The sequence below is a fragment of the Zea mays genome, chromosome 2, assembly GCF_902167145.1.
Source record: "Zea mays cultivar B73 chromosome 2, Zm-B73-REFERENCE-NAM-5.0, whole genome shotgun sequence".
NCBI lineage: Eukaryota > Viridiplantae > Streptophyta > Magnoliopsida > Poales > Poaceae > Zea > Zea mays.
Window position 1 is genome coordinate 209,869,895 of NC_050097.1, and position 13,686 is coordinate 209,883,580.

The window sequence follows — 13,686 nt, forward strand, 5'->3', positions numbered from 1 at the left end:
GTATCCATAAAAACTTCTATGGGTATGGGATCAAAATCTTCGAACCATTCAACCCTTCTTAGACGCTGTGTGAACACCTTAACATCAATTGCTTTGATATCTTTGGATACCATTTTTTATCAACTTGACCATAATTTGTTCCCTCATGTTAGTAATTCTATGTATGGTATAGCATATTATGAGTTGGTATCTCCAGAAGTTTATAGTCATAGTTTATATTCACCGATGTCGGGACTTCGGTATACACGACCACAAAAGTCAACATGTTGTTGATCCATCCAAATTCTTCCTCAATTTGTCTATTATTTTCTATATCAATGAGATGAGTTGATTAGCCAGAAGTTTTACCGCCACAACATTTTGTGTGTGAGTCGTGTAGATATGTTGCCCTTGGAACTCAATCATACGAACCTAAGCAGGAATATGTATTCACATCGTTCTAATTCTTATCGGTTCCTAGAATCTGTTATATGGGTGAAGTCCCTTTCATAGTCATAGATTTATTTTGAGTCTTTGTTTACCAGATTAATCATGAATACAAATTGTTTCTGCGTTAAACTTGTCTTCTTCCAATTCCAAATCTAGAATAAGAGTTGGGTTATGACATCCTTTTAGATTGCATCGAAAATCTAGCGATGAGTGAGATGATATGAGATTTGGTGATGAAATCTAAGGGGTCTCAGAGCCAGGTCCAAGTTACCATTAATTCCTGAATCGACCTTAATTATTTGTTCGAGTTGGAACTGTAGACGGCTTAAAATTTTGGAGTCTAGTTAACCTTCTTGCTCGCATGCTATAGAGACCCCAACGGTGTTGTTGCAAAGTGTGGTTTTGCTCGATGGATTGATGTAGATCTCATTTTGCAAAGTTACAAAGGTTTTGGGTTGCTCCAAATTGGGTCATTTAGGGACTCTTCCCGGAGGTGACTTGGACACACAACAACTAGAGCACCAAGGTGCTAAATCATTCGGGTCGTTTGTCCGTCATCTTTAAGACATGGGTCTAAATCTAGGTCCAATTTGGGGTCGAGATTGAATCTTTTATTAGACATGAACAATCCTTGCACTGAATAATTTCCCAAAGAACAATTTTCCAAACTACGTCATCAAACTTGGGACTGGTCCTTGCCTAAGAGCAGCTCCAATAGTTATGTAAATTTTAGCTCTCTAAATCACAGACTCAAGGAGTTGCCAAATAACTTTAGGTGTCAAAAATTGTGAGCTCTCCCATATCTCTTCAAACGTAGGTTTTAGTTTTGTTTTAAATCTATCCATGTCAAAGAATCACAATGTCAATAGACACCTTCGTTAACTACGTAATGCAACCAAATTTTTTAGGAAATTAGTAAATGGTTGTCAAATGCACAGAGAAAATAATGTTAGACGAGAAGTAGCTAAATTTAGGAAATTCATTTAGAGAGTTGTTGGAGAGGTATTTTTAAATGAACTAACTAAACACTAAATTATTGATTTAGTGAGTTTTGGAGTTGCTCTAAAGGCCCGTGAGCCGCGTCATTCCGCTGGCCAAATGCAGGCTGGGACATGAAACCATTCATTGCGATCTTCCCTTGCCGTGGATGGTCGATCGGGCACGCACAACCCCAACCTAATCCATCAATCACTGCAGGCACCTACCACCTACCACGCCGCGGCACGCGGTCTCAGCTCGCGCCCCCTCGCAGTTGCACGACGATAAATAGCTCACCCGCAGCGTCGAGCGCCACCGTATCATCAGGCACCACACATCATACCACATATCATCACACACCATACCACATCGACGACTTGAGCGCGTGCGTGCGTGCCCTGATCGAGCACCGATTGCCATGGACTCGACGACGACGACAGCGCCGCTGCTGCAGCCGGCCGCCGCCGCCTCGAGCAAGGAGGAGCCGGCACCGGCGTCCCCGCACGGCGCGGGCAGCTGGGAGCTGGAGGCGGTCCTGGCCGACGCGTCGTCGCCGGTCTTGCGGCGGGCCTGGGAAGGCGCCCGCCTGGAGCTGCCGCTGCTGCTGCGTGTGGCGCTGCCGGCGGTGGGCGTCTACGTGATCAACTTCGTCATGTCCATGTCCACGCAGATCTTCTGCGGGCAGCTCGGCAACCTGGAGCTCGCCGCCGCGTCGCTCGGCAACACCGGCATCCAGTCCCTCGCCTACGGCCTCATGGTACGTGCCCTCGCCCGCGTATTAACCCTGTCAGTCTGTCACCCACCAATATAAAAACCTGCCATTAAGGGAAATATCGTACTGCTCCAGGCCATGCATGATTGTTGACCTGTTCAGCGCTGCTTGCCTTGCCTGCTCCCCCCGAGGAGAGCGAGCTGGTAGTAAAATAGTAAAATACACAAAAAGGTTGGCCGTTTTGCCGGCATGGATGTGACCTGCCTATTTCTAGCTCCAAATCCTATACTCGTGGAGTAGCCAACCCGTCCCTACTGCCCTGCAGCTGCAGGCATAGGACACTTGTCCAGACACGACAGACAGTAGTAGTACAGTAAAAAGCGGTTAATAACACTGCTGAGCGCCCATGTGCCAAACGCAGTGGTCACAGCTCGCCAGCCAGTCACGTGGCCCTCGCATTTGGCAAACGCCAAGCGCGCAGTACTCCTACAGTACAGCACAGTATCACCTCACGTACGTAAAAACACAAGTCAGCTTTTTTTGGTCCATCTCATCATCTCTCATGGTCGGCCGCCGCCCGCCGGATGGTGTGCAGCTGGGGATGGGCAGCGCGGTGGAGACGCTGTGCGGGCAGGCGTACGGCGCGCACAAGCACGGCATGCTGGGGGTGTACCTGCAGCGGTCGACGGTGCTGCTGATGGCCACCGCCGTGCCTCTGACCGTGGTGTACGCCTTCTCGGCGCGCATCCTGGTGCTCCTGGGCGAGTCGGAGCGCATCTCCAGGGCCGCCGCCGTGTTCGTGTACGGGCTCATCCCGCAGATCTTCGCGTACGCGGCCAACTTCCCCATCCAGAAGTTCCTGCAGGCGCAGAGCATCGTGGCGCCCAGCGCCTACATCTCCGTGGCCACGCTGGGGCTCCACCTGGGCCTCAGCTGGCTCGCCGTCTACCGGCTGGGCCTGGGCCTGCTGGGCGGCTCGCTCGTGCTCAGCTTCAGCTGGTTCGTCATCGTCGCGGCCCAGTTCGCGTACATCGTCACCAGCCCCCGGTGCAGGGACACGTGGACCGGGTTCACAATGCAGGCCTTCTCCGGCCTCGGCACCTTCTTCAAGCTCTCCGCCGCGTCCGCCGTCATGCTGTGCCTCGAGACATGGTACTACCAGATCATCGTGCTCATCGCCGGCCTGCTCAAGAACCCGGAGATCTCGCTCGACTCCCTCTCCATATGGTAAGTATAGTATTATTCTTATTAGCAGCGTTTTTTGGGTGTGGATGTGTGCTGTTCTTCTTAATCATTTCCATATGGCTTGATCCTCCAGCATGACCGTGAACGCATGGGTGTTTATGATCTCCGTGGGCTTCAACGCCGCGGCGAGCGTGCGGGTCGGGAACGAGCTCGGCGCGGGCAACCCGAGGGCGGCGTCGTTCTCGGTGCTGGTGGTGACGTCGCTGTCGTTCGCCGTGTCGGCGGTGTGCGCCGTCGCCGTGCTCTGCCTCCGCGACCAGCTGAGCTACCTGTTCACGGGCGGCGAGGCCGTGGCTCGCGCCGTGTCCGACCTCTGCCCGCTCCTCGCCCTCACGCTCGTCCTCAACGGCGTGCAGCCAGTGCTCTCAGGCGTCGCCGTGGGCTGCGGGTGGCAGGCCTTCGTGGCGTACGTGAACGTCGGCTGCTACTACGTCGTCGGCGTGCCGCTCGGCGTCTTCCTCGGCTTCTACCTCGACCTCGGCGCCAAGGTAATAATAAACGCAAGCAAGCAGACCAGACGACAGACGTCCAGAGCAGCAGACCATGTGATAACTTTAACTGCGCGTCTGCGTGCGTGCAGGGCATTTGGAGCGGCATGGTCATCGGGGGAACCATGATGCAGACGCTCATCCTGCTCTGGGTCACCTTCAGAACAGACTGGACCAAGGAGGTGAATGCCCGGCCTTTACATGCTTTGCTCAGCTCCGATGCAGTCACTGCCATGATATCGCCATCCTCGCACTCGCGCTGGTCTCTACGAACAGAGACCTGAAATGGTGGATATGCCTGATGTGTCCTGTTCTGACTTGTGACTTCAACTGCAGGTGGAGAACGCCAGGGCGAGGCTGGACAAGTGGGACGACAAGAAGCAGCCCCTCCTAGCCTAGAAGAAGACTGATTGAAGGTCACTGTAGCGCGCGCTGATGGACCTTTTTTTGGCGATGATTGAGAGACCACACCAGGCGCGCGTCGGAGGGGATGCAACGCAACGCAACGCAATCATTTGGGTTTTGAAGCTATTTAATATTATCGCATTATAGAGTGTGCGCGTGCAGTTTCGAGTGATTAAAGTTTTGTTACGCTTTCTTCGGTGTCAGCTCCAACTTAGGGCGACTAGATGCGACCATCACACCAGGGTTTGGACCGTGGTGGGTGGATTCTATTCGTTTTTTTTTAAGCACAAATATGTCTAGGGCGAAGGAAAAAAATGTAGTGTGCAATTATTGTTTCTTGAGCTCTCAATAAATCTCACGATTCTCACGAGAAACCCTCTTGCTCCACAAAAACCAGCTTCCAGCAAAATAAGGATCCGTGTGTACACTCATCCAGTTTCTCGTAGAAACGTTTCACATCCAGATTTTTTCTGAAATGTTTTTCATCTCCCATTTTTTTGATTTATATATTACATCCTATGGAGGTGACTCATTGTAGTATTTTCCTTCACACGTGTATGTGTACTTATAGTTTGAAGGCTACAACTAGGAAAAAAAAGAATGTCGGCTCGTCTCTTCAAGCTTAAAAAAAAGAAGAGACTGTTCGGTTTTTGAAAGCTCATGTTGAACTCCAATACCAATTCTGATTTTTAAAGCTGAAGCTTGAAAATTTAAAGTAATTAAAAAAACACTGTAACCCTAAGTCTTCAGCCTCGAAAAGGTAGCTGTAATATAACGATTTTTATATATGATCAGTTTTTTTCATATGTTCTTTAAATAATAGTTGATATACATATAGGTTACAAGAAGTTGCTTAAATCAGCCCGAGGCACTTCCAATTGTATCTCTTTCACACATCAAATATTCTCTCCCATAGTCCCATCTATGGGTGGGATATGGTACTCCCGACTTAGCCCCTGTTTGATTGGCATTATAATTCGCTCATATTATATAATTTATTTATTTTTAAAATTAGTCGCGATATGTTCAGGCAACGTTTGGAACTTTGAACCCATAGGGATTTCAAAAATCCAGATAGAATCAAATCATAGAATTTTTAAAATCCTATCTAAACGCTATAGGATTCTAGCACACGTACACATACTTCAAATTAAAACCGCAAGAGATATTTTCCTCCGGAATCCGTGAATCGTCATTGGGCCTGTTTGTTTCGGCTTCTGGCAGCTTCTAGCCACCAAAAGCTGCTGCGGACTGCCAAACACTCAGCTTTTCAGCCAGCTTCTATAAAATTCGTTGGGGGCAAAAACCAACCAAAATCAACATAAACACATAATCAGTTGAGTCATTGTAATAGTAGGAATCCGTCACTTTCTAGATCATGAGCCCTATGAACAACTTTATATTCCTCCACACGTAATCGTAATGATACTCAGATTCTCACCACAGCCAGATTCTCCCCACAGCCAGATTTTCAAAAAAGCTAGTCAGAAAAAAAACTGAACCAAACAGGGCCATTGATGTCCCAAACATTGCACTATTCGTCTATTCCAAACAAAAAAAAAAGATGCTACCGCTCAACATCGGAGTGTACGACAAAAGAAAGCTCGGAATCTGAGAAAGGCGTACAGTACTACCAGCCGGCCAGAGGCACCTTTTAGCTGTAGCGCCGCGCCAAGAGGATGGCGCTTTACAACTTTTATTATACGGCCCAAAAGAAACCTTCACTTTAGTAAATCTTAAGAAGTCAAAATACTTACCTTAATCAAATATATAAAAATATTTATTTTTGCTCAGTATAAGTATTAGATGATGATTATTTTATTAATCATATCACTAGCTAGTACATATTTTCATAGTGTGACTTTGAAATACTAATACTGATTTTTATTTAAAAAAACTACTCTATTATTTAAATTTGAAACTGGCTGTCTCTATATCGTAAGACACTCCGGCTTACTTTTCTATCCTAAATTAAAAAAATGTACGTATCACTGTGATTGAAACAGAAGAGTTTAAACGCTTGCTGACAAGGGCCCTAAAAGGCGTATAGGATTATTGTCATATGCTAAACCGTCGTACCTTGTAGATTAGTATATAAATAATAGACGACTCAGGTTTAAACAGCAAAAGGCTTACCTCTCCGCCACTGCTAGCGCGAGCGTTAAAAATGCTCTCCGTATGCGTCCTTTCTCTCCACGCTTTGCAGCCAGCTTACGAGCCTGACTTTGTTTTGTTACTTTTTGAGACGCGAGATAGTGAGGTACTACCTGCCACTGTTGTCTTACATGCCACCACCACCCGAGCACGTGTCAGACTCAGGCATCACCCTTTGCCCGCCTCTCTTTGGTGGGATTCTTATCACAACCGCACACACCAAAAAGCAGAGACAAACTTATAAGAACTTTACGGCGTGCTATACCTATCAGGCTATCACTGGCTCTCCCCGTCAACTAAACTCTAGCCAGTGAGTGGATGATGGGTCGGACGGGTGACGGCCGCCGCCGCGACGTCGACGGCCGGCTGGAGGCGCTGCTCTCTGGCGCCGGCGGCGAGGAGCCGTGGCTCCGGCGCGTGGCGCTCGCGACGGCTCTGGAGCTGCGGCTGCTGGCGCCCCTGGCCGCGCCGGCCGTGGTGGTCTACATGCTCATCATCGTCATGTCGTCGACCACGCAGATCGTGTGCGGCCAGCTCGGCAACGTCCAGCTCGCCGCCGCCTCCCTCGGCAACAACGGCATCCAGGTCTTCGCCTACGGCATCATGGTACGTATCGTATACTGTACTTCTTCATCCTCGTACGCGCGGTGCATGTGCATCACACTACGCGCGCTACTGCTGTGCTGCGTACATTTCGTACTATACCGTGTATGTATGTACGTAACCAATTCTCGTGAATAAAATGATACATGTCTGCTAATTAATTACATTGCCATGCCCTGATGCACCCGCGCGGCACGCGCAGCTGGGTATGGGCAGCGCGGTGGAGACGCTGTGCGGGCAGGCGTACGGCGCCGAGAAGTACGAGATGCTGGGCGTGTACCTGCAGCGCTCGACGGTGCTGCTCACGGCCACCGGGGTGCCGCTCGCCGCCGTGTACGCGCTGTCGGAGCCGCTGCTGCTGCTGCTGGGGCAGTCGCCGGAGATCGCCGGCGCCGCCGCCGAGTTCGCCTACGGCCTCGTCCCGCAGATCTTCGCGTACGCCGCCAACTTCCCCATCCAGAAGTTCCTGCAGGCGCAGAGCATCGTGGCGCCCAGCGCCTACATCCTGGCGGCCAGCTTCGCGCTCCACGTGCCGCTCAGCTGGCTCGCCGTCTACGGGCTGGGCCTCGGCCTGCTCGGGGCCTCGCTCACGCTCAGCCTCACGTGGTGGGTGCTGGTCCTGGGCCAGTTCGCGTACATCGTGTGGAGCCCGCGCTGCCGGGCCACCTGGACCGGGTTCACGTGGGCTGCCTTCGCCGACCTGCCCGGGTTCGCCGGCCTGTCCGCCGCGTCGGCTGTCATGCTGGCGCTCGAGGTCTGGTACTTCCAGGTGCTCATCCTCCTCGCCGGCATGCTGCCGGACCCGCAGATCGCCCTGGACTCGCTAACGGTCTGGTGGGTACAAAAACCACACTCCCGACGCCACGCCGCTTCTTCGCTTTCTTACTGTTACTATCTACTATGGCCATTTTCTACTTTGTAATGCTTAATAATTACTTCAACTCATAATGCCGCTTTCTGCATGGCAAATGTTCTGTGTGCAGCACGTCGATCCAGTCATGGGTGTTCATGATCTCTGTGGGCTTCAATGCAGCTGCCAGGTTGGTTTACTCTGTCTGCATCATCCTACCTACAGTGCTTGTGTTAGCTCTCCCATCTGAGGAGGTTCGATCTGCACTGCAGCGTGAGGGTTGGGAATGAGCTGGGCGCCGGCAACCCCAGGTCCGCCGCGTTCTCTGCGTGGGTGGTCACCGCCCTGTCGGCGTTCGTCTCAGGGATAGCTGGCCTCGTCACTTTCCTGCTCAGGGACAAGCTCAGCTACATCTTCACCGGTGGCGAGGCCGTCTCGCGCGCCGTCGCCGACTTGTGCCCGCTGCTCGTTGGGACCATTGTGCTCTGCGGGATCCAGCCCGTGCTGTCAGGTGCTTTTCCTCTCTTTTTTTTTCCCTTTTCCTTTTCCTTTTTCCAGACTGAAACTGTGGTGCACCTTCAGAGTTCAGACCTGACACTCATCCAAATTCAAGTGGTACTACAGTGTTACATAAGTTAATTCGCTGGAGAACAGACTTATTCGGGCTATTAATCTTTGAGCCGTCGCATTACACTGCGACGGGATCCTTCACCTTCAGTGATGCGTTTGTTCTGTTCTTCTTCCCACTGGTACTGAACTTTTTGCTCACTGGACGACGACGGGTGATGAAAGGTGTGGCCGTTGGCTGCGGGTGGCAAGCGATGGTTGCCTACATCAACGTCGAATGCTACTACTTCATCGGCGTACCCCTCGGCGTGCTCCTCGGATTCAAGTTCGGTTTCGGGATCAAGGTAGTTTCGGTCCCGAGGAACATGCTGTCACGTTTTTAATGCCTACTTTGGATCAAAGGATAATTTACTACTAAATCCTGTGATTTTGAACTGATTTCTATAAAATTGTGCCTATACCATTCCTCCTGTGAAAATTCCACGCAAGCCTGAAAAAAAAGGACCCTGTGCTGTGCAGGGACTGTGGGGAGGCATGATTGGGGGTACCCTCATCCAAACACTTGCTTTGATCTGGATCACGTTAAGGACTGACTGGAACAAGGAGGTAATTTTAAGCCACCGTAAATTTCCTTGGTTACCGTGCCGTGTCACTGACAGATGGTCCTCAAATCCACCGCGCGTGCCGATGTGTTCGTCTTCGTCCATATGCTCGGTTATTCCTTCCAAGCTCAGGCTTCTGTTGTGTGGCCATTTTCTTCTCTGTGTTTTGATTTTTTTTTTCTTGTGCTGTAGTTTATCTGTTCTTTTTTTCTCTCTTTTTGGTGTCTGAATGTAGGTCGAAGAAGCGCGGAAAAGATTGGATAAGTGGGACGACACAAGGCAGCCTCTTGTCGCAAGCAAGGAGTGATGGATGATGGTACAGGAGTGGATGAAGAAGATTCAGTAGGCTTCTGCTAGCTGATCCAGTCTGAAATCATCTTGTAGTCGCCACCGCTAACTGCAATTCAGGGATGTACTAATGCAGAGCTTCTCTGGTCTCGGCTCTCAGGAACATACCATACCACAGTCAGTTTCGGTTGATGGGGCCTTGCGAGCCGGGCGTCCGTTCAATCGGTATGCGTGGACATGGCGGCCGTTGGCTTTACTCCCGTAGTACGAGCGACAGTGCCATTATTTTTTGTTTGCTCCGGTAATTTTGGTGGCTGCCTTGCCTTTTTTTAAAAAAAAAACTCTTATGTCTCCACTCACGTCACAGTGAGTTCGTTTTTTGCTATCGTTTAGGTGGAGATTAGTATCTGATACAAACCAACCCTTCCGTGCAATCGTAAAAAACTTCTAATATGTACCATATAATCTTGATCAAGTGGACACACGGGAATGAATAATTTTGCACTTAACCGCCCACTCATAATCACACTTTTGTAAATATCCTCTCTCACTCTCCTGCGCGCGTCCTTAGATCAACATCATACGACCGACGATTGCACATAGGGAGAGGTTGGTTTGCACCACCGATTACTTATGCTCGAATCTGTCTTCCGGAGGTGTCCGTCCCAACGTTACACATGTGCCTCACCGTATATCGTGTACTGTAGGGACACATGCCTCTGAGCTTCTGAAGACGACCTTCAGCGGTTCAGCACGTACGCACTGTACGGTTTCCTGCGGTGCTGTCTTCTATTCTATTCTATGCTGCGATGCCGGATGATCAGATCAGTGATACACCAAGCTATTCGTTCAGGCTTGGCCGTTGCATCTTTCCATGGCCTAATAACCGGCAAGAAACGACGCGCTGCTGAAACGGTGCCCAGCATGTCGTTCTGCCTCTGCAACGCCCTCCGCCTGGATGGTCACCGCTCGTCGCTGCCGATGCTGGTCCTCGTCATCTTCCAGAGCCCGTGTTGCTAGGTGCCTCTGTGTGGTCGCCTGATTCTTGATGCCCCGTTACCTTATGTCTGAATGACCAAGCGGTGTGTACCGGCATCTGAAACAGCTGGTTTCGCTGTGCTCATGTCCTGACGATGAAGGTGCGGCTGCAGGCTGTGCTCCGTACTTACCATCTCATCGCCGATGCCCCCCTCGATCGATGTGCTCGTTGGATTCAACGGCTTTGACTCTGGCATCAAGGTACACTGCATTGTTTCATCGGAGATTGCGAGATGAACGTTCATGTACGTCCAGTTGACTTGCTGGTTGTGTCGTGGGCTATATAGGATCCCGTGAAGTGTCCCTGAATGAGAAACAGTATCGAGCGGCGCTTGTCCCTGAATCCTTGTGCGAGTCTGGAAAGGGATCTTGCAATTGCATGCGTCGCAGGGACTGTGGGGAGGCATGATTGGGGCCGTGCAGGGGCCACCCTCCTCATGTAAACACACTTGCTCTGATCTGGATCACACTCACAACTGATTGGAACGGTGTGGTAAGCTAAGCTGTATGTATGCATGCACCTTTGGTGGGCATCATAAGCCTCGGTAGCCGCGGCGCATCGTCTCACTGACAGATGATCCTCAAATCTGGCTGCTCACATGCCCAGCCGCGTAGTATCAGTTCTGTGTGGATGCGTTATTTTAGGGCAATTATTCCGCCCTACTTGCATCGCATGTGTGTGGTCATTGTAGGGTTTTTTTAATGTCATCATTTTAATTAGGTTCGTTGATTAGCATAAATTAATCTGGATTTCGCTCTAGATTATATTAGTGGGAGCCCCTTCTCGCAGAACAAGGAGTGATCCATGATGTCAGGAGCGGACGGGCCGGAGAGTCAGTAGCTAGTATGCTGCTGCAAGTGAAGTTGACCCAATTCGCATTATTGCTATTTTCATGTAAATATATAGACCACTCAAATAAACAAAAATGCAGCAATGCATGCTGCAGTCGATTTCATGAGATCATGCTGCTTTTTTCCGGAACTGGTGGCACCATATCTTTCCGCCTCACCTATTCATTTCCATTCTTATCAATTCTTGCAACAGTTGTTAGAAAGAAACGTTAGTTGGTAAGTGGCCTGCTTGCGTTAGTGAAAGAATATACTGCTAGAACGCAGCAGCGACTCCGCTCTGGTAACCGAAATGTTTTCTTCTCCAAAAATGTGAGGATAATTGGTAGTAGCTAGCTAGTTCCTAGCTGTGAGAGTCTGTGACGAAGAAGTGCAATCAATTTAGGAACTGTAAATTTGATCCTAGTACTAGTAATTAACCTTTAATTTAGGTGCTACTCGACCTCCTCATGATAAGAACAATAATGTAGCGTTTTGATTTTGACCTGGTCGAATTTATTAGTAAGGAGGATCATCGATCATGCGTGGCGTCTGTCTCGTCGTCGTCGTCCACGTCTGGTTGTCTCAGTGACCTCACAAAAGCCACGAGCGCGCGCCGGGCATGCAGCGGCCGCCGGCGACATGCAATGTGTTAGGTGATGAGATGACGGTCAGAAGTTGGCCGACCTTTTTCTTGGCAAGGCATCATGTGGATGGGGGCGATGCATGCATGCATGCATGCATGAGAGCCAATAATATAATTCGCAGGCCCCCACGGCAAGTGAGGCATCTAGCTGGTGCACGCGGCACGCCTGCCAGCTTATTAGGCCCCTCCCCGGATGCCATTTGCAGTTGACTTGCATCGAACCACAGCATTGGCATGCAAGGCGTTGATTAGCAACAAGAGGGGAATCTCTGAGGCGAACGAATGGCCTGGAAGAAGGTTGGTTCAGATTATGATTACAAGATTGACAAAAGAAGGGAAAAAAGATAGAGGAAAAGAGCGGTGTTCTAGGAAGTGAAGTATATTTATGTGTGTGCTTGCATTGGTGACGAACGAATAGCTAGGTTGATCTAAACGAGACCTAATTGAGTTAGAACTGCACCGGATTCTCTACGCTTATCCGTGTCACAGTCTAATCATTTTGATTTTTTTTATGACGATCATATGGTGGAATGGAAGCTAGCACGCGTGACAATCCTCAAGGTCACACTAGCGCCGTGGTTACCTCAGAGTCCGGACTTAACGATTACAGACCGGGAAAAAAATTAAAAATACGCAACCTATGGCTGATTTTGTGGCAAGACAATAAGAGATGATTACGGAGAAGGAAATCTCTTGCTATCCAAAATTTAATAACAATAGATTTCCATTCCCATGAATCAATTCTCTGCGGGTAGTAGGATTCGCATTCAAAGCTCGATCGTGATTTCCTCGTCACGCGTACACTCTGATAGCAAGCAAAATCCGAGATGTGACTGGAGTTTCCTCTAGGACGTGTTGGGAAAATGATGTGACCATACCATACATGCCATCCATCGTTTTTAGCATATGTCATGAGCTTCGAGATTTCTAAATGCGTCGAGAGATCAGATAAAATAGAGAGAGGAAATACGACTGGCGGTGCATGATATAAAGAATGGTCATCATCATTGACACGGCCTGTCCAACTAATTAAAGGTATGTGTGGAAACAAACAGTTTTTAAAAAACTGATTTATAAAAACTAAGGTATTTTTAAACACACTAGTTTATAGAAATTGGATTCTTAGTTTCTTAAAAACCAAAAAACTAGTCTACCTAGCTAAAGACAGTTTATGAAAATTAAGGTGGTTCCAAATATCGATAAATATTTTTTTAAACCGGTTTCTAGAAACAGGAGATAAAAACTAAATTCTTAAAAACTTTGTTGCTTCCATCGAAGTACTCTGGTCTCTGGTAATCCCATCAACAATTCTACAAATATAGGACCAGAATACAGGAGGATCTGATATATTACATTTGTTGATGAATATTTGTCATCGATTAGTTTATTTTTAAACTAAAATATGACAAATAAAAAAATTAGTAAGTAGTTTGCTGCTTACTATATAGACACACACGTCCCCGGCCAGACAGCCAACAGCTGCAGAAACCTCACGCCAAGAGCGAGAGACCCTTTCCCGATCCCGCCGCCTCCTCCTCGCCGTCGACGTTGCTTCGCGAAGAGCCGAAGATGCTGCTCCTGCGGGCATCGACGGCGCCGTTCGCGTACGCCAAGGTGGACAAGGTGGACGCGGAGGAGGCGCGGCACCTCAGGGCGCAGTACCTCATCCACAAGGTGCTGGAGGAGAAGAGCCCAAGGCCGCCGGCGGCGCTGGCGCGGACCAGCAGGCCCAGGGTCGGCGTCCGGCTGAAGAAGCTCAGGCTCGCCGTCCGGGGCCTCAGGGCGCGCGCGTGCCGGGCCCTGCTGAGGCACCTCAGGAACCTCAGGCGGCTCGTCGGGCACGGAGCTCAGGG

General features: G+C 49.5%; 2 protein-coding genes across 6 annotated transcripts; both read left to right on the forward strand.

Moving 5' to 3' along the window:
- The first annotated feature begins 1,742 nt into the window (after positions 1-1,742).
- On the forward strand, positions 1,743-4,603 carry LOC100193657 (uncharacterized). Its single transcript, NM_001314069.1, has 5 exons — positions 1,743-2,164; positions 2,715-3,346; positions 3,438-3,852; positions 3,945-4,034; positions 4,189-4,603. Exons 1-5 carry the CDS (start codon positions 1,826-1,828, stop codon positions 4,249-4,251), a joined length of 1,539 nt encoding a protein of 512 aa, NP_001300998.1. The 5' UTR covers positions 1,743-1,825; the 3' UTR covers positions 4,252-4,603.
- Positions 4,604-6,573: 1,970 nt separating this feature from the next.
- Positions 6,574-9,680, forward strand: LOC100272673 (putative MATE efflux family protein). Of its 5 annotated transcripts, none has more exons than XM_020547505.3 (8): positions 6,574-7,017; positions 7,217-7,848; positions 7,998-8,054; positions 8,137-8,375; positions 8,447-8,775; positions 8,951-9,037; positions 9,269-9,375; positions 9,482-9,680. In XM_020547505.3, the coding sequence occupies exons 1-7, from the start codon at positions 6,730-6,732 to the stop codon at positions 9,338-9,340; spliced, it is 1,704 nt and encodes a 567-aa protein (XP_020403094.1). In that variant the 5' UTR covers positions 6,574-6,729; the 3' UTR covers positions 9,341-9,375; positions 9,482-9,680. The 5 variants fall into 5 exon arrangements, with proteins under 5 accessions (XP_020403094.1, XP_020403095.1, XP_023157240.1 ...); XM_020547506.3 differs by having other exon boundaries at positions 8,657-8,775; XM_023301472.2 differs by having other exon boundaries at positions 9,269-9,676.
- Positions 9,681-13,686: the final 4,006 nt, after the last annotated feature.

Bases quoted from the DNA above. Each gene is read 5' to 3' on its own strand.
- LOC100193657 (NM_001314069.1), top strand. From the start codon at position 1,826: ATGGACTCGACGACGACGACAGCGCCGCTGCTGCAGCCGGCCGCCGCC. The intron at 2,165-2,714 runs GTACGTGCCCTC...GATGGTGTGCAG, and splicing joins CCCTCGCCTACGGCCTCATG to CTGGGGATGGGCAGCGCGGT. The intron at 3,347-3,437 runs GTAAGTATAGTA...TTGATCCTCCAG, and splicing joins CTCGACTCCCTCTCCATATG to CATGACCGTGAACGCATGGG.
- LOC100272673 (XM_020547505.3), top strand. From the start codon at position 6,730: ATGATGGGTCGGACGGGTGACGGCCGCCGCCGCGACGTCGACGGCCGG. The intron at 7,849-7,997 runs GTGGGTACAAAA...TTCTGTGTGCAG, and splicing joins CTGGACTCGCTAACGGTCTG to CACGTCGATCCAGTCATGGG. The intron at 8,776-8,950 runs GTAGTTTCGGTC...TGTGCTGTGCAG, and splicing joins AGTTCGGTTTCGGGATCAAG to GGACTGTGGGGAGGCATGAT.